General features: G+C 44.1%; 1 protein-coding gene across 4 annotated transcripts in view; it reads right to left on the reverse strand.

Moving 5' to 3' along the window:
- CARS2 (cysteinyl-tRNA synthetase 2, mitochondrial) overlaps positions 1-23674 on the reverse strand; it is a 34131-nt gene extending 10457 nt beyond the window's left edge. The window contains exons 1-10 of one of the 4 annotated variants that reach the window (XM_027444250.3): positions 23080-23469; positions 22943-22993; positions 19460-19577; positions 16993-17064; positions 16101-16206; positions 15328-15411; positions 12813-12942; positions 10235-10368; positions 5393-5460; positions 2499-2565 (exon numbers count right to left, since the gene is read on the reverse strand). In XM_027444250.3, the coding sequence (XP_027300051.2) occupies positions 2499-2565; positions 5393-5460; positions 10235-10368; positions 12813-12942; positions 15328-15411; positions 16101-16206; positions 16993-17064; positions 19460-19577; positions 22943-22993; positions 23080-23294 (1045 nt within the window). In that variant the 5' untranslated portion in view covers positions 23295-23469. Of the gene's footprint in view, positions 1-2498; positions 2566-5392; positions 5461-10234; positions 10369-12812; positions 12943-15327; positions 15412-16100; positions 16207-16992; positions 17065-19459; positions 19578-22942; positions 22994-23079; positions 23479-23562 lie in introns of those variants that run through there. The other 3 variants (XM_072031939.1, XM_038173366.2, XM_038173365.2) reach the window with 3 other exon arrangements.
- Between the last annotated feature and the right edge of the window lie 2122 nt (positions 23675-25796).

The raw sequence follows: 25796 nt of genomic DNA on the forward strand, positions 1-25796 counted from the left end.
ATAACCGAGTGTTTGCTGCTAGCACCGACAATTCAAGACCTGAACGAGGGAAGTGTTTCAGTTTGTTCAAGTACAGAGTATCTCTGAGCCTGTTCCAGAGGCAAGCAGAGTTTTTAGGGTAAATGTAACACAGACCACAAAAAGGCACAAGATGAGCACCAGATCTACACAAACTACAGCACCAAAGGGACCATCTCTGAAATATCCAGGGAAATTGCAGAGTACTGACCATGTGCTTGATATCCTCAGAGCGAAAAACTCAGTAAGGAGAGCAGAGAGGCCACAAATCAGCGATTACAGCATCGGCAGTGGCAGCAGCAGACCACGCTGCTCTTCTGTTGCCCGTCTTATTTTCCCCTAACATCCCGCTCAGCACTCGGTGTGCACAGCAGCAGACACGCGGGGGTAAGCTGGAGGCAGAAAGCCACACGTGGCAATGCCACCCAGCATTTGCTACCTGGCTTCTTTAAGCAGAGGAGCAAACTGCAGGCTGTCACTGCCGCAGTACCCGAGCACAGAGGGAGACGACCAGCATCTGTCAGGCCTCATTTCTCAGGCTTTATTTCCAAAGCCATTTCGCTGGTCGTGTCTCCTGGGCTCTTGTGTGCTCCTACTGCTAAGTAGCACCGATGTCTGCAGCCCGTGGTGACCTGCCCCCAGCCCCAGGCAACGCAGCCCCTTCTTCACAGAAGAGCTTTATCCTAGTGGACAGCACCTCCACGCTTCCAGAGGAAGACACCAGCCTCATCTGAGCGCTCCTGAAGGCCTTTTACGGGCTCAATGAACGCTGCCCACCTCTCCAAGCTGATATTCCAGCAGGGTAACGTGTTCTCCTTCCAAGGCTGGGACGGCAGGAATCGCCACCAACAGGCTCAGGCTGCAGGAAGCTTTTGAGGAACAAACAGAAGGTGCTCGGGATCTCACCTCTAATAAAAACACTTTGGAAGCAGGCAGCAAGGAGAAATGCAGCAGTCATCTCTGAACTGAGCTGATGGCATGGGCACGCTCTGGCTCACTGCGCAGTAAGTGCCTGGCTCTGCCCATTTATCTGACAAGGGGCCTGCCTCATCATGTGCACACCTTCCAGCAACCCATATCTGCCTGCACAGCGGCTTACTGGCATTATATTGACACAACACCACCGCTTCCTTTCAGCAAAGCCACCCAGATTTGCACAGGCAGCCCTGTTCTTTATTGTAGGAAGATATTTACCCGAGAAGGACGTGGCGATTCTTTGCTTTACTTCTCAGGTCGGTTCAAAGGCAGCCAGGAGCTCAGGAGCAGTGCAGAGGGGTGTGCAGGCATCCTCAGCTGCAGGGCTGCCCGTGCCATCCCTCACCCCTGAGGCAACTGAAGCAACCCAGCCCCTCAGCTTTTGTTTCTAGAACAAACACGTGTGTGACAACGCTGTGGGTGCCAGCCTTTTTTCTTCATCCTTTGTTTTATTCACTCCAGACTCCCACCACTCACTCTCCTACTACTCCAAACTTCCAAGTATTCAGGAATACGCAGCCTTCCCGGTGCCTTTGGCTGCCTTAGGAAAAGCAAGGCTCCGCCAGGCAGGTAGCTCCTGCAAGCAGCCAGGGGTATTAATGAGCAAAGATCTCCCAGCCCAGTAACTGCCTGTCTGTGGGGATGCACAGTGTGTTAGGCATTAGCAAAGCCACAGAGCCTTCACCACGTCAGTTCTCCCAGTCCTACTGCTAGGTGTGCTTTATTTGAGGCATCTGGAGGCTGGATTAATAACACGGCAGGCGTTTCAGTGTGCTCCAGCATCTCAGCGCAGTACCAGGAGCGCTGACAAATCACATTATCCACCAGCAGCCATGGTGCTACCATCCACTTTTGGTAGATATCAATAAACTGGTTAAAAAAAAACAAACTGGTGCTATCCACACAAAAACCTCCTCTGGTTAAAAGCAGTGCCTGCCTGATGGAAACACTCTGGTGGAGAGCGAGGGAAGCCAGCAAAATTCCCCCACAGTTTTCCCTGCCAGCAGCTTCTGCCAGCTTGCCATGATCATCAGCTCATCAAGTGCTCGCCCAACTGAGCTGCACCGCCCTGAATGCCGAGCAACTCCACAGGACAAAAATAAAATAAAAATAAAAAATTATTAGTAAACCCTTGCCGTACCATAGAGGAACAGAAGGTAAAGCTCTACCTACATGTCTCTAAAAGCAGTTGGTTGTGACTGAAATGTAACTGGCTGCAACAGATGCAAATCAGAGGTGCAGGTAATTCATTAATCGAAAGCGTAATTAATTCCGAGTTGTAATTAACCTCAGTTTCAGGAAGGTATTTAGACAAACAGTTAAGTGCTGCCCTCGGTAAAGATGCCTTCCTAAATGTCAGCCTAAGAGCAACCCCACAGAGCACAGCAAACCTGCCCGCTTAGGGTGGGAGCTGTGGGGCACAGCAGGAGGAGCCCCCTCCTCTGCACCACCAGAGCTCCGCTCGGGGAGCTGTGTGTGAAAAGCCAGGCATAGCTTTTCCTTACCTGAGCTGTACCTGCTGCGCAGACAAAACATCCGGAATTGATCCGATGAAGACTTCTCCAGAAAATCCTAAACTCCACCCAGAAAAAGAGAGCTTTAGTATCGCGTCAGATCATTTCTTAATCTGTTGTTAATTCTCTTACGCGGGTTTTACAGCATATTTCAGACAAATTGGCATTACAAGGAAACTCTGTCCTTTAAATTGGGTTTAAAACTTTAAATGAGAAAACTTTTTTAGAGTCTGAACTAAATAAAATCTAATTCCATCAACATATAACGTGATATATACATATACATAGAATATATAAGTATACATGTAATGTCCATCACAAATATAAAACACTGAAAAATACTTTGTTAGGATGATCAAATGTTTATTCATTGATAAAGACCTGTGCACAAAACCAAACTAAAATTACTAGACTAAGAGGTGGATACAAACCTACAGGAAAGGACAACTCCTAAGTTTTTGCAAAGTTTCTGACAAAGAAAAACTTCCTGAAGAAGAAAATGAGTGTACCTCTTCTGGAGGAGTAGCTTATGAAGGAAAACAGGGGAGTGAACAAAAAGCTTTTTTAAAAAAAAATAATCACAGGAATTTATCTACGCTAGTTGTGAAGCCTCATTAATTTCACCCTGCTACTTATCTAGCTTTAAAAATAATTTACTATCCCGACAAAGAACTATTTCAGTGCTTGGGAGGGACGCGGATAAAACATTCAATCCCTTGACAGCTCTGCTCTCAGCAAGCCGGTTGAACAAGGTGGCAGATTAACTGAACATCGCATTCCTGCCTCTTTTTTTTTTTTTACCCCCAATTTGCAAATTGGTGCTAGTAAGTTTGTAACACTGAAGCACCACTGAAATAGAAAATCGTAAGGTGAAGTCAGTACAAGAAGAAAACACGGGAAGTGTCATTTGCTTAAAGATGCACATTTCGGAATTTAGCTTCTGCTGCCAGACTAAACCAGCCTGAACACTGAAGGTAGCAAAATGTCAGCAATGTGCAGTCTCTCAAGTGAAAATAGAAATAATTGAGGCAATCAGTGCAAGCTAAATCAAGAAACAGATTGTGAAACTAAATGGTCTTTTTTCTTTTTTTTTTTTTTGGGGAAATAAACTTAACCCATAACTTTATGTACTCAGTGTTCCCAGAAGCTTTATGCGAATACGCAGAAGGAAAACAAAGTCAGTAAAGTAAGGAAATAAATTCCACTGAGGAAAACTTTGAATTTGGGAAGGGGTCATCCAAATTGCAGAAATCAGTTCTGCATTTCATTAAAAACAGAGCACGGAGGAAGAAAGTACTCGTAAATCTTTCCAAGGGGGTTGCTTGGCCGTGCATTATCGGCACGCACTTGATTTTGGAGGTCAGAATTAATAGCCTTTATATATAAAAAAAAAAAAAAAAACCACGAACAAGGGGGAAGAAAAATAGCGCAGCTGGACTGAGAGCATCCAGCACGGCTGCAGGAAAGGAGAGCCATGCCTCAGTGGCTGCCAGGAATGCGCTCTGCGCTCCTCTGCCACCCGAGACAAAGGAAAAGCCGCCGGCACCATCCGAGGCCGTGAATTTTTCAGAGCACAGGCACGGAGCTCCTCACAGGGCTTAGCGCCCAGGCTGCAGAAAGACTGTATGGGAAGAAATCTGGCTCACTGGACTGAAAGTTACTTGCCGGAGAGGATTAATACTTGCTCACCATGTCTAATCGCAGAAATTAAAAGAAGAAACCCACAAGGAAAGGGAGAAGGCCCTGAATGTTTTGTTGCTGAGCACATCGCTGCTGGCTACAAAGAAATTTCTGCGTGCCTCCTGCACAACACTTTGCTCCATACAAAGAAGTGCCACTGCACAGATGCAGGGGAGCATTTCTATACATTTTTTTTCGTTGTGTGTATTGCATTCACAGCCATTCCTCCACCCTGCATCTGCTTGGACTCTGGAAAGTGCTGTGAAAATGGTGAGGGATGGATAATTTTCCTCGGGGAGGAGAGGCTTAGCTGTACACACACGAGACGAGATGGGAGAATTCAGAATAAAGCAGAACTCCCTTTAAAAGGACTGTAATTAGTCTTCCGAGAGGGCAGAGGGGAACGTGTGTGCTGAAACGGCCTCTCAAGCTTTGTCTAAAGGAAGAAAATTACCCGCTTCGAACAATAGGTGTCAGCCATCGCTGGAGCTGAGATGGTGTTAAGTACAACGTATCACCAACACGCTGACACAAACCCTGCTCTGCGCTGTGCCACAAACTTTGGCTCAACCCCTTTGTGGGCCTTCGGGGAGGAAAGGAGAGGATCCACAAGTGACTGACTCACTGAACTGCTTCTGGTGAATGGCTCCTTCTCTCTGACACAGTAAAACAGGATGTATTTGTGCAGCTTGGAGGTATGAAAAGACAAAGGTTTCTGTACATCATCAAAAAGGTGACAGTAAAAAAAAAAAAGAAATAAAATAAAGGAGAGGACAAGAGACCATTATGATAGTATAGTTGCAGAATACCTGATAAATTACTAAGAAAATGCTGAGACTATGTCACTTCTCACCTAAAGCAGGACAAGGAAAAATATCCACCCTTGCCTAAATCCCAAACTCATACATGATAGATAAGTGTACAGAAAACGCATTATTGCAACACAAATTTCTGGTACTAGGCACAAATGCTGCTCCTACAAACCCTCTCAGCTCAGTGAGACCCAAGTTATGAACAATCCCTGAGTCACAGCAGGTTTCCTGCGTCCCAACAGAATAACAGGTACATCTGCATTAGAAAAACACCCTGCCTCACTTCTTCCACTGCAGTATAAGCAAATGCTCATGTGTTTTCTCAAAAGAAAGCTGTGATTAATACTTACGTGTTACATACATACATCTCTTCAGCTCACAAAAATAGATTACCTTAATTGTTATGTAGTTTTTTAATGACTTGGACATTTTTTCTTGACTTCCTTTAACGTGCAAATGCCCTAGGGGGAAAAAAAAAATTGGGATAAGTTAGTATTCTTCTCAATGGGCAGCGAATGAGGAAAAAAATCTGGAGTCTCAGGAGGCATACGCTGAGATGGACGTGTGCCAACCATCTCAATGCAACATGTAAATTATTGTTCAAAAGCTCGGCCACGCCACCCTCGACATGGGCTGGGTGAATTTTAAAACAGAAGAAAACATTATTCAAAAAAGAACTACCCTAGGAGACATAAGGGAAAAACAAAAGAAAAAAAGTCTTTCTTAACCAAATTGATAATGAATTGATAAAAAACAAGCAAGCAAGTATTTTTCAGTCTTCACAGAAAAGTACTTTACCTGTTACCTTTGACTTTCCATAAATATTTTAAGACTTTTAAAGATCATCCAATTATCCTGCAATACGATGTTCTTGAAACCCAACTTTCTGTATGTACTACTCACTACTATTTTTTTAATCCAAAAGTTTATTGTTTTAATCCAAAATACCTCAAGTGTAAAGTTTTCTGTGCATCCCCTATTCTGAAACTCAATCTACAAAAATTTGGAAGGAGTTGGTTGCCAGAAAGGATTAGATGGGATAAGGAAGACACTCAGATCTGAGGATCTGTTTTCTGAAGTTCAATTTTAAGAGATACCATAAAGCAAGTCAAAGCTTTTGAAAGGCAACTGGTAGATTTTGCTGCTCAGAAGTAACTTACTGAAAAAGCCGTCTGTGTTTCTTCTGGATACTTATGCCAAAAAATCTGACAGGAGCTTATAGTCACAGAAAAGAGCTAGTGAGGAGTACTGTACTTGGGGAATGAAGTCATTGGCACTGTCTGGGAGCATGTTTCCTCAAAGTGGGGCTAGTGAAGGCAGTGGGGAGCATCCAAGGTGGCCATCCAGACCTTCTCCCCACGTGCTGAGTCCCCCTGCACAGCTCTCAGCTGTGCCACACCAAGCACACGTGCCTGTTAACCACAGCCCCAGTGGTGTGGCAGCCCTGGAGCACTCCATGCACAAGGAGTGTGTCTGCGTGGCACCAGGAGCTGCATGCTAACGCTGCTCACAGCGCAGCTCCTTCACACAGGCTTGGCATGTGCAGGGTCCCTGCAGGTCCTCCACCAGGACTCATTGCCTTCTTGCTGCCTTGGGGAGCTGGTGAGGTAGAAGGAAAATAACAGGGGGATTTAGCTGGTAAGGAAACTCGTCAGGCTGCTCAGGTGAACCCTGCTCCTAGCAGGGCTAACTTCAAAGCCAGATCATGCTCAAAATTGCCCAAGTTCTGCTTGAAGAAAGGGGTTCATTTGTCTGCTCACTGCTGGGATGCAGTGTAAAGAAAGAGGGGAAAAGTTATAGCTGCGATGCCTAATTGGAATTAATTTTAAAATGTAATCTCTAAGAACTAATGCAGCTTTCAATAGCTGCACAGACCCTCCATTTGCAGGGCTGTGATGCAAGAAAAAGGAAGTAATGATCTGCATCACACTTAGAGTAAGCAGAGCTTGACTTCAGGGTAAAATTCTGTCAAAGCAATGCGGGAGATGAGGCTGTATGCTCCTGGACCCTGTCTGCACTAGCCACACCACCACCACTGATAGAAGACATCAATTATTTACAGAGCCGGAGGGATGCTGAACACAGAGCCAATAAAATGCTACTCAGCACCATTTCAGAAATGTAGTTAAAAGCTTTAATTGGCTTCTCTTATTAATAGAGTAATCCTGGAAGTTACCAAGCTCCCACAACTAACAGTTTTCAGACACTGTTAACTGCAGAACCCAGCACTTAGCCCTACTCAGATGCAGATTTTTAAGCGTGAACTTTCCTTACTCTTTAACAGCACACCAGCAACCTTGCATTCCTTCAGACACCTGCTGCCTCCGGGTGCTCCTCAGGGTGGACACACTACACACAATTACGGCTCCGTTTTCACAGATGGTGGAAGAAGTTTCACATCTTGTGAAGCAGCCCGGTCTGATGCTTGAATTTTGCATCACTCTGCACAGCGCTGCTCTGCCGCCCTGACTGGAGCCCTCTCCCTTCTCCAAGGGGACAAAATTCCCAGCAACTCTTCCAAAGAGAAAAGCAACCTTCTTGGGCCTGGTGAACGGGCATGAGAAGCGTCTGGATTCATCTCCTAGCTCCTTTGACAGTGGTTCAAGTCCGTGGGGATTCTCCTGGAGAAAGCCACCTCCAGTCCTACCTCCACCACCTGCACAGCTAAGTTTGCACAGCACCCTTTCAAGGATAGCAAAGAATCAAGAGTTGTATGGATCCAGAACCAGCTACAACAAAAACCTACAATTCAATAAAAACCTCATTTTCATGATGTTTAGTCCTGACCGCCATCAGGTGAGGCCATTCCCTCTGCCTTGTAGCTAAATTCCTGAATAAAAACATGCAGACTGCCAGAAACACTGGACACTTGTAGCTCTAACAACTAAAATAAACCCCTCAAACACAAACTTTCACCAGTGGAAAATGAATAGCCTGGGTATGATTACTTATTTATTTATTTAGCTTCTGTGAAGCTGCCTAAATATTGACTGACTTAACTGTAGGCAGCCCAATTTTGAGCAATTTGGCCATGTTGTCTTAATAAGGCACAGGTAACACCTGAATTTGAAGTAATACTCCTCTTCAAGAGCCTCAGCGCTTGGAATGGTTTCATTAAAGAATCACAGAATATAAGGATTTTCATAACTTTGGCTTGGCGCTCTTCCCGGAGCACAAGTAGTCTAAAAATAAAGTCCTTATAAGAAGATTTATCCCCAGTGCAGGGATTTTCTTCCTCTAATGGGGATTGCTTCTCCAATTCTGAGCCTGCTAAAATTCTGAAGTCTGTTACCAGAATAAATTGTTTCTGAAGCTGATTCATTTGCCCTAAATAATTCACGTTATCGTCCTCCAGCAACATTTTTTGAATTAATGAATGTAATCTGTCAGCTCCTGGAGAAGCTCAGCACTCAAACTGCCCTTGGAATCAAGCTTTTTTTTTTTTTCTTCATTTTCTTGAGAAAAGAAATCTTGAATCCTCTTTATTTGCTTAGTTTCAAAGGATATTTCCCCTATAGTTTTGACTCCAAGCTAGAGAACTCAGAGTATTTTTTTTTTTTGGCAGAGGGCTCCAGCTGGCAGTAGCCAGTGTATTGTCTATCTCATTGGAAGCACAGACAATTTCCCAGCACTTCAGGAGTGAAGCGTACCCTGGAGGATGCACCAGCCTCTGGACAGTTTCTGTTGACTTCTAACAGCCTCCACATTGAGAAATGAAACTAGAATTCGGTATTAACCCCAAACAGCACAAATATATAAAGGCCTCAGTAATTCCCAGAGCGTACCAAAGCTCCACAGCTCTTGCTCAAACAAGCAGCAAGAGATTTTACACAAAGTGTTGTTCAGCAAGAAGAAAGGCAGGTTCAATCTGCAGTCTGTTGCTTTTGGTCCTTTGGAGACCACCCAGAACCACTACAACTGCAATAGGAAGAAGAAACTTCACAGTTTCTCCCAGAAGGACGCTGCCAATCCCATCACGTAACAGCGTTGTTCAGAGCATTGCGCAGCACAATCTTCACTGAAGCATTACTGTATAAGGCAGCAGCTCTACGTAACAACAATATAATAATGCTGAAGACCAAGTGAATAAGACACTTTGCTATCATTTAGTCAGGCACAGGCAGCAAGGTCACTTCTAGGAGAAAGAGATGCAGAGGTCTGTGGCATCGATGGGCTACCCCAAGACCAAGTCGCTCACCCAGCAGCAACCTCTTTGGTCACGCCTGAGCAGACTAGACCAAAGTGTCTGACTCAGTCTTTGGCATTAACCTTGCACCTCTTACTCATCACTCATCACACTGCTACCGGAGGATTTAAAAAAACAAAACAAACAACAAAAACCCACAAGCTTCTCAGAAGAATTTAAATAGTTACAGGTGCATGAATCATGCATCAGAGCTTCCAGTTCATTGCAGCAGAGCATCTGCTTGGTAGGTTTCTCCCACATTTCAAAACATCCCAGCTCAGATGTTTCTCTACAGAGTCACAACTGTGAGCTTTGTTGGCTCATCGGTTCAGGCATCTCAGCCTTCTCTCCATTCTTACCCTTCAGGAGTTCGGAGTCTTTGTAAGAGGAGAGCCTTTTCGCTGTATCCATAATTACAGGCTATTTTACTCAGCACTCCACTGAAAACTGTCTTTTAAGCTCACAGGCAACTGGTGCTGAGAGATGATGGAGAGCTAGACTGGTTTATTCCAGTTTCAAAGCTTCTAAAACACTATGATCAGCTACCTGTCACCTTCCCTCACCTGCCTCCAGATACCGAGGGTTCCATCTCAAAGACAGCAGGAATTTCTATTTTTAGGAGGCCATATAGAAAAGATCAATTATTTTCACCCTCTTCCAGCAGGACTGTCACAGCCAAAGTAAAACTGGAACAGAAACTGTTATCATAACCAGTGCCCTCAAATTTTGCAGAAATCAGGTGAAAGGAGATGAGATTCTGCTGGCAGAACTTTTCTTTCCACATTTTTAATTAGGAATAAACACTGTACAGATGCTACTTAGTATTTCAGTGTAACCACTTAAAAAAGGCATTCGTTCTACAGTTTCAAGATTCACTCATTTATGTTTCTTCTTTTAGTGAGGACAGAACTTGGTCACTGCAGTACAGCATCTGTTTGTAAGGTTTTCTTCCCATTTCATGCCATACAATGTCAAACCTTAAAAAAAAATATAAAAAAAAACACCCTTATACTTGTACAGGCCTCCCAGGTGATTGATATTTCACTTACCAGAATGCAGGAAATAATTCCCCCACTGCTCGCACTGATGATACACCTCGCACTGCGCGATCTCATTTTCATGATGAGGAAACGCGAGATCTATTCCCCCAGAATGGATGTCCAGCTGCTTTCCGAACACTGCGCTGTAACAATAATTTCCTGGTCAGCAAGGGGAACGCTACAAAAGGTTTTTGTAAAAGAAATGCAGAAAATGATAAGGTGAAACATCATAAACATAAACACATTATTGACTGATTACAGTTTCAGATGAGGATTTTACACAGATCTTAACACCAAAATTGCAGCAGAACCTGTGTGGACAGGACCACAACTGCCTGCTATTAATCTTCCTTAGCATGAGCAATTATTTTTCTAATTTAGATCAAAGAACAGCAAGCAGGACATCTCCCTTCCTTGTTCTGCTACGGTATCAGCATCAGACAGCTTCCTTCATCTACAGACTAAACAACTTCAGAGATGAACGTTTCTTGAAATTTAGTGTCCTTCTTGGGACAAAACACCCTGGCTCACGATGGCACTGCAGTCCTAGTTCACAGAGCCACAGCGTGGTTGAGGCTGGAAAGGCCCCCTGGAGGCCACCTGCTCCAGCAGGGCCACCCAGGCCCATCTCCAGGCGGCTTTTGAAGATCGCCAAGGAGGAGACCCCACAGCCTCTCTGGGCAGCCTGTGCCAGTGCCCCGTCACTTGCACAGTGAGAATGTGTTTCCTGATGTTCACAGGGAGCCTCCTGTGTTCTAGTTTGCGCCCACTGCCTCTTGTCCTGGCACCGGGCACCTCTGAAAAGAGCCTGGCTCCATTTTTTTTGCACCCTCCCTTCAGGTATTTGTAGGCATATATCTTTATAAGTTTTTACATTTATAGACCCTCTCAGTTTGGGGCAGAGAAATAGGAAAAAACTGAAAGAGAGGATGGAAGACAGACTGCCTGTGGCTATGTCTAAAGCTCATATCCCACTGCTTCTTCCTGCCTGCTTCAAAACCGGATTAAGTGTGGACCTTCAGAGAGAGACCCCAGCTTGTCCCTTCCCTCTTGCCACCTGGAGGCAAACACTGTCCATGGGCAGTTTCCTTCGACAACACAAATAAGAGCTGAGGAGAGGGAAAAAGATCTACAAAATGCTCAGGGACAGGAGCTGCAGCCCATCTCTGACTGTAAGTGAAGCTCCAGATCAGACCTGAGTCACACCAGATGGTTCCCTCCTTCTCCAGGACTAAACTAGAGACCGATGCCCTTCACCTTCTCTCTCTCTCACACACACACACTTCAAAGATATTTCAAAATTAATTCACCTAACTTAAAGAGCTTTGAGATCTTTGGCAAAACAGACAAGTAGTTATTACTTAAAATGGGTACTTGAGAGCTGACTGTGACAGTACAACACCTCAGGTAACTTACAAAAATAAGCTCCCTGTTCCTCACAGTCCCAAATTACCACACTTCTGCTCTCCACAGGTAAACTCCTATTTACATGGCAGGAGTCTCATCGCAGTGAAGTGTACAGAAAACACATACATCCTCTAAATAGCATCACATTAGCACATAGGCCACTTTGTAACCAGTTGTCATTTCTTACCTAGAGTGCACTTCTGTCTTAGGTTGCACTTCAAATGCAACGTGCTTTTGTGCACTTGGGTTGCTTTAAGAACTGTTCCACAGCACTGAAACTATTTAGTGATATAAAATCACCTTTATAAATGCTTTTTGCTAGCAGGTAGTAATGACTAACGTCCCTACATGCACCAGCATGGCCTATGAAAGAGAAACCTGAAGCAGTTGTTCCACCTACTTTCAGCTTGGGTTCAAAACTCTCAAGTTACACAAGGTCAGATCTCAGTAATTTCTTACTAGCTTTGAAAAAAAGATATGAAACTAATGCAAAACTAAGTACCACTACCAATGTTTCACAAAGGAAGAGTTAAAGCCTCTCTTTTCCAAACACAAATTAATAGGTCATAAATTGACACTTCACAGGATGAAGTATTCCTGTCCTGTAGAAAAAATGAAACAAAACTCTAAATTCTGAGCAAATTCTAGACATCTCTAAGCAAACTGCTACTGCACACAATTCACGTCATGCCCACAGATTATACTGCCACGTAGAAATCTGAATATTTAGTAGTGTGGCTGGCTTTTAAAGAAATCTGAATAATGATAGATGATTAGCAGACACATCCACAAGTGCCATTAAGATAATGTCAGCAAAACTTCCTGTGTCCTGATACAGCACTACAGGCTTGACTAGGTCCACTGGAGATTACATGACGTGGAAGGGAGGAAGATGAAAGAGGTCTTTCTTAACTTTCACAAAAACTTTGGTTACTCAATTCAAGTTAAAAGACTCCCTAATCAGCTACGTGATCTTGCATGGCTTATTTTAAATGCACGCTTTTCTCTCTAAGGAGAGAAAGTGCCAAAATATAACAAGACAGCTACGGAAAGTATTCAGATTAGAACTGGTGCTTTCCACTGATCATAAAAAAAAAAAAAAAGAGCAGTACTGCTTCTACTACTGTAGTGTGACTGATGACAAAAACCAGCGATGGGTTTAAAATACCAGAAATCTGACCTTGATATCGTGGAGCACTCGATGTGCCATCCAGGTCTTCCTTTTCCCCAGGGAGAAGTCCAGAATAACTCTTGAGGTTTGGCAGCTTTCCACAGCGCAAAATCTTTACCATAGCGTTTATCAGTATCAACTACCATGGAAAAGGGATTTATTAATGGGACATGTCTCAGAAAAATAAATAATGAACAAATGAAAGAAAGCAGAAATGTGCGCTTAGTGAACCATTCAGTTTTTATTTTCTGCCCAACTCCTTTTCCTGTGTCCTTCCTCCTTTCCTGCTTACCTTGGGCTTCCAGTTCCTTGATCAAGCTTTTGAAAAAAATAGTATGTGGAATTTGACTTCTGCAGGCTAAAAAGATGGATTCAAGATTCTTTAATACATCTCATCCTTTCTGTTCTTTTGGCTTTCTCTGGTTTTATCTCATTTGCTTAGTTACTTATCATCTAGTTTCCTAGGATATACAGGTTGCACTGCAGCAGCAGAAGAAAAAAATCCTTAATTATTTAACATTGCTCATCTGTTTTTATCAGCAGTGACGTTAGATTTACTTCTTTCCTCTACTTATTCCAGATCATTAACAAAAACACCATGTATGACTGGGTCTAAACCTACCCCTGCAGCATTCCACTACCAACACGTTCTAATGATGATTCACAGCTATTTTCAGGGCTCTATCAGGTGGTCATTTTTCTTGATCCACTCCACTTGTCCTTTATTGATATTATATAGAGGCTGTTTTTATTCAGAGCGTCATGCAATATTAAGCGGAGCACATTACAGAAATCCATTACACCTGCTTCATCATTCAAAATTGATAAGAAATAAAGGGACAGAAATATAACCTGAGCTCTACCAACTGAATCTTCATCTCAGCTTTCACTGTCTTGCCAAGCTCTGTTTGACCTGCATCTGTTGATTCTATCCCTCTCCTGCCTTTTTGGAGTATATTACTGCGAAAACAGCACTCTTCATCTTCTCGGTTATAAACTAAGGAACGGTCACTGAATCTTTAGAGATCAGAGTAAGTTCAGTAGCAAGTGAATTTGAATTGAGGGGAAGCAGGGTAAAATATGAATGATTGCAGCCAGGAGATGCCTCTGGAAACATCTTTTCCAAACCCTAACCAGAGCTGGCTCACCTACAGCAGGCTCCCCAGGGCCTCTGTTAACCCTAGGGTAGCCCACAGAGTTAACAGAGCTCTACAACCAAGTGCTCATTCGTGTCGGAGAGCAGCAAGAGGGATCTCTTCAGGAGATGCTGGTTATGACACTGTGCCCTGCAGCCACCACAGTTTGCTTTGGCAATGAGCGTGCTGTCTGGGACATTTAGGAATGGAAATGTTCTGGATTTGCAGAGAATGAGAGTGACCTACAATTCACTGGTTTTTAATTTCAGAAGAGAGGAGACGGCAGGCAAAGCCCTGCTTTGGCACCTGTCTGTTTCCAATTGTCACTAAAAACACCCCAAAGCCCCAAGAAACTGGGGACCTGGTAAAGCAGAGCACACACCACAGGACACCAGTTCTGAGTGCAGTTCTCCAGCAGCAAACAGGAGGGCACAGCTCCTCAAAACGCCTCCTGTGCAAACTCAAGAAAGGTAACACAGCACAATACAATGCAGGACATCCTCGCCTATATTCAGCTGGGGACCCCTATGCTACTATGTGCCTAGGATTAATCAGGAGGATGGTTTCAGCCTGACAGTTACTGCCCCTACAGAACATTCCCTTTGTGGGCTGTAATGAAACAACTCCAGAGCGGAGCTGTGAGAAGCTTCTGGCTGCAATTCACCTGAGTATCACCTCCTAGACATTTCCAGTAATTGCAAACACAATTTTTTTTCAATGAAGAGGTAGTGAACTTCAGCATGAAAAGCACACGGGAGACCTGCATCGAACTCTCCTATGCAGAGACCTGATCAGAGCCAACTTACGGAAACTACAGCGAGGATCAGCAGCCCTGCTCAGCAAAACAGCAGCAAAAACAGAAGAACACAGCCAAGTGCACATTACCACAGCCCATCAAAAGAGCTCACACAACCACTCTGCTTAGCAGTAGTCTGGTGGTAAATAATGAAAGAAGTAAATGCATCTGGTTAGCACACACCAGAAGGGTGCAACTGCCCAACAATAATGTGGCAGGTGATGTTTCCTAGCATTTCCCCTCGCCCACCTCAGTGCTGGCTAGTGCAAGGGCTGAGAGCACCACCTCATCACTCATCACTCAGCTTGTATACAACGCTCCCAAGGATTTAAATAAAATTGATTAAGAATTGTGATTGTTCTAAAGCACCAGAACAAAGGTACAGAGAAAACCAAGCATGAAAAAAGACAGTTTCCGCTTGCACTGCCTCAATAAGTAATCACTAAAACACAATGTCTTAATTAACTAAAAATGCTGGCTATGTACAACGAGTTACAAAACTGTTTTGAACTGCTGAATGAAGGTTTATGTGTAGATACATCATGAGTTCAGACAAAGCATTAACACAAACAAGTTGCTGCCATGAGCTTACCTGCTTCATCTTGTGTGTCAGGACTAATAGCAGTTAGCACTCCGTATCTTTCTCCCCAGGATTTAACATCAAAATAAACATTGCCTAATAGAAAAGAAATATTTAGTTTTAGAGCAAGGATGGGGCACATTCACTCTGCTGATATGATGGAGAGATAGTATTTCCCTGAAAGCAAAACAAAACAAAGTACCTTTGAACTTCCATTTGAAATTCTGATTTAGAAAACCAGAAATTCTGCAGAAGTAGCAGCCCATGTTACTAGCTTTACAGTAACCCCATGGCATTTTCTCGATTTACACCTAAGACAACACTGTTTTCTGGACAGCTGCCTGGGTTTTTCCCCTGCTAACTAGCAATCCCCTCCCATGACTGAATTATTACCTACTAGTGTTCCAGTTAAAACACACTCGCATCCTTCTACAGCCACTAGTGCTACTAAAAAATTTTCCACACATTGTGTTTTGCAGGCATGTCTTTCACAGTACATAGCAGATATCCAGCTCCTGCTACAGCTATAAGCTTCCCCCAGCTCCCTTGCAGAACCCAGGCCAGGACTTCCCCACAGGAGCTGAGACAGCAGCTCATTACAGCAAACAATTATGTTAAATAATGAACTACTTTTAACTTAAAAATAGGACAAGAGTTGTTTGGCACACTCGTATCATCACAAACGAGTTGCTCAAGCAGTAGTAATCAACAAAACCTGGTACAGCATATCTCACCTGATCCCTAAGCAGGATCACTAAGAGGAGGTGCCTTACTGCAAATCTTACCTCGCGAGGTTGCATAAGCCTGTCCATTAGCAATTATCGTTTTTATAAAGGAAATTATCTGAGGAATGTTTTCAGTCACTCTCATGTACACTGTAGGAGGAAGGACCTTAAACAAAGAAATGGTGACAGTTCATTACACTGTATGAAATACACTACTGACAAGCCACTCCAATGTAAGAAACAAATTTTAATGACCACTCTTCTTAATTTTATCTTAGCAAAAAAAAAATGTTGCAAATATCATAGAAAGATTGCAAGCACTATTTAAGATGCAGATAATATTAAAAAAATAAAAATGAGAGACAGAAAAAGAAATCGACTAGCATTCCCCAGTGGCTTCCTGCCTGCTTCTGACAGTACTCTGCAAAAGAAGCAAAGTCACCCGAACTCAGTGAAAGAATATTTGATGTTTTATATGCTTTAGATCAGGATATTTCTGCATGACAGTAACTAAGTATCATCTGTGAACCAAGGCTTTACTGCATGGGGCAGGAAGTCCGTGTTCTTAAATAAATTTGACTTCTTCATTCCTCTTTGGACTGTGCGCTTAGTCACATGGTCTGAACTTTTGGGTAGACCTGTGCGGTGTCAAGAGTTAGACTTGATGATCCTTAAGGGTCCCTTCCAACTCAGGATATTCTATGATTCTATGATTCTTTCAGAATAGCCATGCTTCCTCTCCCCCTCCTTCAGATGGTGTGCAACATAAAGCCTGTTTCTCCCCAGAAGAATGAGAAAGTAAATCACTACTCAGTTTCTGAACAACACTTCATCAGACAAGCAAACAATTGTGTTTTGTTGTGTCCTTCCCCATCAAACTGTCAAAAAAAGAGTCCTTACTAGAAAAATTGCATTAAAATACTCTAAAATTTAGAAGCTCAATTATCTATACCTTTAAGGCAGCCATATCTTGCTTAAAGTCTTCTTCATAAATGCGAGCAAGAGCTACTGGCGATATATTCATCTGGAAAAAAAAAGATCAGTAAATCAAAGCGATAACATAAAATACTGCAATCTTTTATCAGGCAGTTAGTAGCTAATTGGAAGACTTACAGAGCCCCCAAGGTACAGAGTCAGAAAGGCTTATTAATCTAGCATTCACGGGAAGGGGATGCAAGTTATTTATAACTTAAAAGTAGTATTTCATTTAGGCTCCTGAACTACCAAAATATTAATAGATAACTTTTAAGAGAAAGCAACAGAAGATTAAAATAATGAACTCCTTCCCTCCCCCATTATTTTCCTCTTGAGAGGGTCGTCTTCCATTTGTATCTACAAGATACACTACAGTGCACAGATGTAAAATTCATTCAACTTATTGGCAGGGGACGCCAATACCACCTCCTTGTCAGAGACTTGCAGGATGAGACAGGATATTAATTTGCAGTGATTAAGAAAAATGCGATATTTCAGCTGATTGTACTGAAATATGAGTAACAGTCAGGGAAAATTAACTGAAAGTCAGTTCCGTGTTTTGCCAAGTGCAGGAGTTCTCAAACATCTTCTCCGCATTTCTCATTCACAAGCTGACTGACAGGAACTGGGATCCTCGCAGAAGTGCACTCCAAAAGGAAAGAGGCAATTTAATCATGTTAAGAAGGCAAAACCTGCCCTGGCAGGCAAAAGCATGATATCAGTGTTTCTCAAATTCAAGTTTTACATCTTCTCTGAGGAAAACCTACTGGGGAAGAGCCAGCAGACTGCCACCCTCTCCAGCTTGCAGACTACTGAATTGTTAACAAAAATCAATCCAGTTTCATTGCTTTGAGTTCGTTACTGGAGTACCTTCAAGGGGTGGGTACCTCTATTCAGACAAGTTAGGGGACTAGGCAGGAGTTCTGGTGAAGACCAGATGCTCATCTGGCAACGGAAGGAGGAAGATGCTCAGCGCAAAGGCATGTTTCTGCCTGCAGACCAGAGGGAGAGCTCTTCCAGCAATGGGATGCACTTCAGCACACAGCTCAGCTGCTTCTTTGATCAACAGAAAGACAAAAGCACCTAAAGGAAGATGGGAAAGTTTCCAAGCACAGAGAGACTCATCTCTTTTCCAAAGGACCACTCAGGGAATGTAGCATGCTACTCACAGACCAGATACCCAACTTTCAGAATCCCTCTATATGAGTCCCACCAGAGGATGAAAAACAATGTCAGGCACGTTGATCCTAACACTAATACTTCAGCTACAAATGTTGGCAACAACAGAAGCCAAAAGCAAAAACAGAAATCTTAGAAGCAGAGACTTTGATTGTACAACCAAAGCATGCAGGAGGGCATTCAAAAATACACAAAAATGCTACAGAAAATAGATCTTCTTAGAACCAAAGAATGGAGTAAATAAGCACACATTCTTTTAAAACACCTTCCCCACACAAAATAAAATCTCCTTGATGTTCCGATGATAAAGAAAAAACGTAAAACGCAGCCTTCTTTTTTTGGTTAAAGAGTACTGGCCTTAAAAAAAATGCAAATAAGAGGACTAAGGGAACAAACTTATTTCTACAAGAAAGCAGTGGTAGCATTTTTTGGATGCAGTGCATTTAACTGCAATAGTAACTGTTTACTTAAAGATTCAAACAAAAGTGACACCTGCCAAATTCTTTGGTTCCAAGAAATTAGCTTAAAGCTTGAAACTGTAATTGCAGTTCAGTTCATTTATGATCCAGAAAACGTTTTACAGATTTAAAAAAAAAAAGTTAATTTGAAAGAAGTTCAAAATTCACCAAGCACAGTTGTTTAAAAAGGTCTGATAAAAATCCATCTGAGAACTACTTACAGCCATAAAACATTTAATCATGCCAACAACCCTGAGAATTCAGTGAAAAGTTTGGTTGTGTTGATTTATTTTTTTTCCCTTCTGTATTGTTGTACTGATCCAGCCACCAGGCCCCTGTCTTACCAAGCCTTACCCAAAAGTGTCAACTTTCAAGGAGGCCATGAACTCAGACAAGACTGAGGACACATCTCAAGGTGCTGACTGTGCAGCTAGAGAGTGCTTGGCACCTTTCATGAACTGCCCTCAACCCTGTATATCATCATTTACTGTCTTTAGAGATCAACAACACAAAACATTTCTTCAGAAAAAAGCCAGAAGCTACTGGCTTCGGTTTGCTTTTGGGAAAAGATATGCTTCAACTCTGCTGATGGGTTGCCATGGCTTTTTCTTTTCCATTGGCCTTCCAGACAAGGCATAAAGCTATAAGGACACCTGCCCCAGGAGCAGCTCAAGAGATAAAAATCTTTATATTACCTATTGAAAAATAAATAAATTATTAAAAAAAAAAAACCTTAGGTTATTTCCCTACATAACTATATCTAGGAAATACCAAAAGCTTGGATCAAAGACTGTAGCAAATACCTACCTCATTGGCTCTTTTTATGATCTTGTCATCTATGTCTGTAATCCCCATCACCATGATAACTTCAGTTTCAAAAAAATGAGTCAGTATCCTTCGGATTATATCAAACCTAACATAGGAGCTGGAAGAGAGAAAAAAAAAAAGAGTTTTTAAACATGCAGCAATAGGAATAAACTTTGATAAAAATGTCAAAGAGCACTGACAGCCACAGAGATACTCTCAATACCCTAATACTTGGGGGGAAAAAAAAAAAAGGGTGGTCTTGAGTACATAAAATGCTTTTACAAAATTAGTTCCAATCTGCACAAAAGTCAAGCAAATTTCAGTTGAACTGCTCTACCCTCTTCTGGCATTAGTGACACATTACAGCAAATTTTCTCCGCTTTCTTTTCTTGCATCTCTTTATGATAACACTGAGCTGTGTTTCAAGCTGCCTCTCACCCAGAAGACTTTTCCCAAGCAAACAGTACAGAAGAGAGACACAGATCAGTTATTTCTAAAATAAAAAGCCCTCAGCCTGTATATGCCAGCAGGCTTTCAAAGTCCACCACTCAGCATGATAGAGCTCGTGTTAACTTTGCTTGGGGTCGAGTAACAGGTAGAGCTACAAGCAAGCTATTTCATTAACACACCACAGATCTTTTCTGACAGAAAAGAAGAGCTGCTCTGGGGGGGGTTACTTTATTTTATTTACAGCTGAGAATAAATCTTCAATATCATCCAGGCTGTACGTGACAAAGCTGAACATTCGGTGCGGCCAGACGGATCCACCTGCACACACTGCAGGCCTGTGGCAGCCTGCTGCCCCTCACAGGCCCCCCACTCTTCCTTCTCAGAACATGCTTTGACTCGGTAAAGCCCAATTACTGTGTGAAATAACAAAAGGTGACTCCAGGCTCGCACTCTGTCCTGCAAGATGAGGAGAAACCTCAGCCTCCACTGGCTGTGAAGAAACCCGAGCGCACTGCGTCTGCACAACAGAGTGAAGAAAAGCCCCGGGACCTGCAGCTTTCCATGGCATCCACACCACTGGATGGGCTGCACCCACCTTGTCTGTCAGAGAAAATGAGTGTAAGCAAACACTGCCAAGGGGTTTGCATCCTTCCCCTCAGCTGTGGGGACCAGGCAACGCTAAGATTCAGATTCTGCGTAACAAGGACATGGGCCTGGAGCCCTGCATTCAGCTCTGGGGCCACCAGCACAAGGAGGACATGCAAGTGTTAGCACGAGTCCAGAGGAGGGACACAAAGGTGATCAGGGGCTGGAGCACCTCTCCTGTAAAGACAGGCTGAGGGAGCTGGGGTTGTTCAGCCCGGAGAAGAGAAGGCTCCAGGGAGACCTTACAGTGGCCTTCCAGTACCTAAAGGGGGCTACAGGAAAGCTGGGGAGGGAGGGACTCCTTGTTAGGGAGTGCAGTGATAGGACAAGGAGGAATGGCTTAAACAAAAAAGGGCAGACTTAAATTAGATATAAGAAAGAAGTTATTTACTGTGAGGCACTGGAGCAAGATGCCCAGAGAAGCTGTGGCTGCCCCATCCCTGGAGGTGCTCAAGGCCAGGCTGGATGGGGCTGTGGGCAACCTGGGCTGGTGGGAGGTGTCCCTGCCCATGGCAGGGGGGGGATTAAATAATCTTTAAGGTCCCTTCCAATCCAAACCATTTTGTGATTCTGTGATGATTTTAGTATCTTGACGAAGGAAAATACTTTACTTTTGTTGTTTGCACTGTGTCCGTATTAAAAAGGCCTTTTGGAAGGTAGCACATGCTGCCAAGAAAAGAGATATTAATGAACAGCAGCTCACTGGGAGCAATGTGCATCTCATGTTGTGACACAATTCCAGTAGATTAAATTCTTCTTTGGACCTCTTTCAAAGGGACAATGCCAGCATCAAAAGCTTAAAACTGTATTTAACGGTTCTGCAGCTTTAGTTCCCAAATGATATACAAATTTTCTGTTGTTCCCAGGCACAATGGCATGAAGGAACTCCCCCCTATTTGGGCTTATTCTTACCATGGCCCCAACCAGGCTGCAGCCCACATCAGTAAAATCCAAGCCAGTCTCAGCACTGAGGGAAAAGGTGGCATTTTCTGCATCTTTTTTTTTTTTTTTTTTTAATATATAGAATAAATTATGGATGCTGTCTGAAAACACAGAGGGTGCCTGTTTTGAAGTCTGGAAGCACAACATGCTAGAGAAAGTTGGATTATCTAGAGAAGTAGGAAGTCTTAGTGGAGAAAAGAAAAATAGTAATGCAAAAATAGTAATGCAATGCTTTCCAAATTCTTCTTGAGGATCTCAAGCTCATTTCCATTATTCATGATCTGCTGTTCTTGTTACGCTCACTGCAAATTAAATGGAAAAAGGATGGAAAAAAGGAATTCCAGTGATAAGATTGGATGCTGCAACAGTACAACACCATGAGGGTATTTTATTGGAGTGACGCTGTAGCAACATGCATCATTCCATGTGACTTTGTGCTATTTTCCAGAGCATTTCCTGATCTGTAACCTCCCATTCATTTTATCTGTGCCAACAAAAGCAATGTTCTTGTAGCTCTGCAAGTAGGCCTAGATACTGGGAGAAAATAAAAATTAAAACATTCTGAACAGAGCAGCTGAGATGTCACTACTGAGATCTGCAAGACCACAGACACTGGGAGGGAACAGTTAATTCCTCGCCCCCTGGAGGGTTCACCTGATCAGAAGAGAGAGGAAGATCTTTAGCACAGGCATCCTGCTGTACTACAGGAAACACATGAAGGCACTGAAGAGGCGGCAGAAGGATGATAACACAGCTCCTTATCTGCGGGACACACCATCGTGAATGTGATATGCAGCCCTAACTGTTTTTTCTTATACTATAAGTGAAAAGGTCAGGAATAGGTGGCACAGAAATATGGCAAACTTTCAGACCAGGGAAGCTTGAAATTGTTAGTTTGGACATAGGCTAAAAATGAATGGAAAAAATAGCAGATCTCTTTTAATCAGGAGAACGTGGAGAACCACTAACTGAGACACTCAAAAGACACATAATGATCCCAGTTGAAGGTGAAGTCCTCTGGCTTTATAAATGCTGTACTCCAGACCTGCTATACCATTTTGTATCTGCTCTAGCAGAGAAACATGGGCAGGGAATACAGAAGTGGTAGAAGCTGTTCTACTCCACAGGCCAGCTGTGCAAGGCAATGCCTGCACCTCTCCTTCCTTGGTACAGTTTGATTACTGAAACTTTATGTTTATATATATATATATATATATATATATATATATATATATATATATATATATATATATATATATATATGTATATATATGCCCTGCTGGCGTGCCAGCAGCCAGCAGAGCTCACTCCCCTCCCTCCCCACGACCCCCAGGCACCCTCTGCCTGCAGGGTTAGGAGCCGGGGGCTCGGAGGCAGCCCGGATCTCCTTGAGCAGCACAAGCAGCCGCAGCAAAGCCCCCGTCCCTCCTCTCCCCGCTCACTCACCAGGCGTGCCCGAGGTGCGCCCGGTCGTACACGGTGGGCCCGCAGCTGTACCTGCGGAGACACAGGGAGGCAAACGGCGCCCGTCAGCCCCCTGCGGGCGGCGACCGAGCCCCGGGGCTCCCCGCCCCCGCCGCTACCAGGTGGCCACTCGCTCCCGGGCCAGCACCAGCGGCTCCTTGCTGCGGCTGCGGCTGTTGTACGCCACCACCCCGCTGGGGCTGCCCGCCGGGGACACCCAGCGCTGCTGCCTCCGCCGCCCCGCCTGCCCGCAGCAGCAGCGGCACCGCCGCCATGTCGCCGGCGCGGCCCCGCGCCAGCCCCGCCGGGCGGCCGCCGCCATTCCGCGCAGCATGGCCGCGGCACCCGGCACCCCCCCCTCCGCCGCTCCCTGCTCCGCTCCTCGCCCGAGGCGGGGAGCAGGAGGGAAGAGGAGGGGTCGGGGCTGCTGTCACCGCCCCCGCCGTGCCGCCCCGGCTGCCCGAAGGTGGCCGGGATGTGCTGCTGCTGCTGCTGCAGCTGCGAGGTTTGGGTTTGGATTTGGTGACTCAGAGCACGGGGAGGAAGCGGGGCTGAACCGGCTGGAGTGCCCGGACCTGCTCTGGGAGCTCCGAGCTGCTCACCTGGGGTGATTAAAGCTGCACGGAGCAGGCGCACGGTGTTTGTAAGCTGCTGTTTGCTTCCCTAAGTAGCTATTGCTCTCTGCAGGTACCTGAGAGGAAGGTGTGGGGAGCTGGGGTCAGCCTCTTCTCACAGGTAACCAGTGATAGGACTACAGAAAACGGCCTCCAGTTGCACCAGGGGAGGTTCAGGCTGGCAATGAGGAGCCATTTCTGCTCAGAAAGAGCAGTCAGGCACTGGGACGGGTTGCCCAGGGAGGTGGTGGAGTCACCGTCCCTGGGGGTGCTCAAGGAAAGGATGGATGTGCTGCCTGGGGACACGGTTTGGTGGTGACATTGGTGGTAGGGGGGTGGTTGGACCAGGTGATCTTGGAGCTTTCTTTCAACCCTAATGGTTCTGAGAGCAGCTACCAAGAAAACAAGTGAGAACTGAACAAGCATATATAATATTTTCCCCCCTAGTTTCCCAGCTTCTGACTGGGTGACTTCCTGAGCCGGACACTACTTTTTTTTTCCCTGTATATATTTTTTTAACCTATTCTCAGTGAGTCACTCTTCTGTTAACTTCCCCAGCCACCAGGGAAAACCCACATCAGCTCCAGCCTCTGGCAAGGAGCACCACAGGCCCGCTGTCAGTTTTAGAAGCAGTCCTCGTGGTGTATTTTGAAGTTGCCCTCCACCTGCCTCAGCCCTTAGCCCTGCGTGGTAGGAGGCAACCACCAGCTCCAGCACGCTCTGGCTGTGCCTCTCCCTGCTGCCTCTCTCCCTACAAACCTCTGGTTTGGGGCAGAGCCTTTTCTCCTTTCCCACAGCACTGCAGTGCCCACCAGCTAAAGCATCTTGCTGGCGCCTGTGTGGAAGGTAATAGTGCGTGACTGCAGCCTTTCTTGACCGCACTCTGGCTGTGGTGAACTGCCTTGCAGAAATCCTGATACTGTGTTCTCCTGAATCTGCCAGGGATAGGCTTCTTAGAATTTTTTTTTCTCATCTTGAATATGAGCATTTAAATCACCGCTTTTACATAATAACAGAAATCTCTCTTCATCCGAGCAGGCTGTCTGTATCTGGCTTAGCTGTAGAGAGTATCAGATATACAGCCCTACTACTGACAGATGTTTTCTGCTCTTCGTAATATACAGTTGTGTTCCACAATGTTTTTCATTTATCAATGAACTTTTGATTAGATAAGAAACCTATTTTATGGGCTTGCTATTTCGAGACCAGCTAGAATAAAACTAAAGATACCATCCAGTAACCTTGTAAGTGTTTGCTTTAGATGTTTCTCAGGAAGCTAATTATTTCAGTTTCCATAGTCGGCTCGTTTTGATGTCTTCACTATTCAACACACATCCTGTTAAGAGTTGTCTTTAACTCTGTTGTCTTCTTTGTTCTGTACAGTGCCAAGCACTTTGAGAGAGGCCGAATCAATACTAAGTAACAATGGATGTTTTTTAGCTGTAATTCCAGGTTTAGCTGTCATGGATGAAACTGCCAACAGATCAGAAGAACCGAGAAACTTTTTCTTTCCCTGATGGTTTCAGAAGGCTTAGTGCCGCTGGTATTCCGACTAGCTTTAATTTAGCACTTAGTCTAGAAATGTCTATGTCCTGAAAAAAAAAAAAAAATCTGAGGGTAGTAAAGGCTATACAGTTATTATTAATAATAATAATAATTTAATGCCTGAAATAAATAGTTAACATTGTTAACACTTTAGATTTGGTTTAATGCAGCAGAATAAATTCATTGGAACTGTGGAAAGTGTCCTGCAACCAATATATTATAACCATAGCTGATATATTATAATCATAAATTATGTACCTTAGAAAAAAGTAAAAGACATTCTCAGAAACAGCCTGTGGCTGTAAGCACAGCTCGACTTACGACACCTATAACCACCTCCGTTCCTGATACCCTTATTCCTATCTTGGAGCACATAGAATGAGGTCCTCATCTACCAGAGGAGCGGAATAATATCAGGAAAGGATTTTCTGCCTCCATTGGGAGACTTGTCTTCTTTGCCATCTGGAGTGGAAGAAGATGCCTTCAGACATTGCCAGCAGCTGGAGCCAGGGGACCAGATCGATACCTGTTACTTCTGTATTTTCTGCTGACTAGTTAGTAGGAGATGCAGTATGCAGGGGGGTAAATCCCTTCATCAAAATCCCAATGAGGTGTGTCTATCAGAGCTTCAGGTAGGCTGTTGTTTCAAGGGGGCACAAACATATTTAATATTGTCA

The sequence above is a fragment of the Anas platyrhynchos genome, chromosome 1 (assembly GCF_047663525.1).
Source record: "Anas platyrhynchos isolate ZD024472 breed Pekin duck chromosome 1, IASCAAS_PekinDuck_T2T, whole genome shotgun sequence".
In the NCBI taxonomy this organism is placed as follows: domain Eukaryota; kingdom Metazoa; phylum Chordata; class Aves; order Anseriformes; family Anatidae; genus Anas; species Anas platyrhynchos.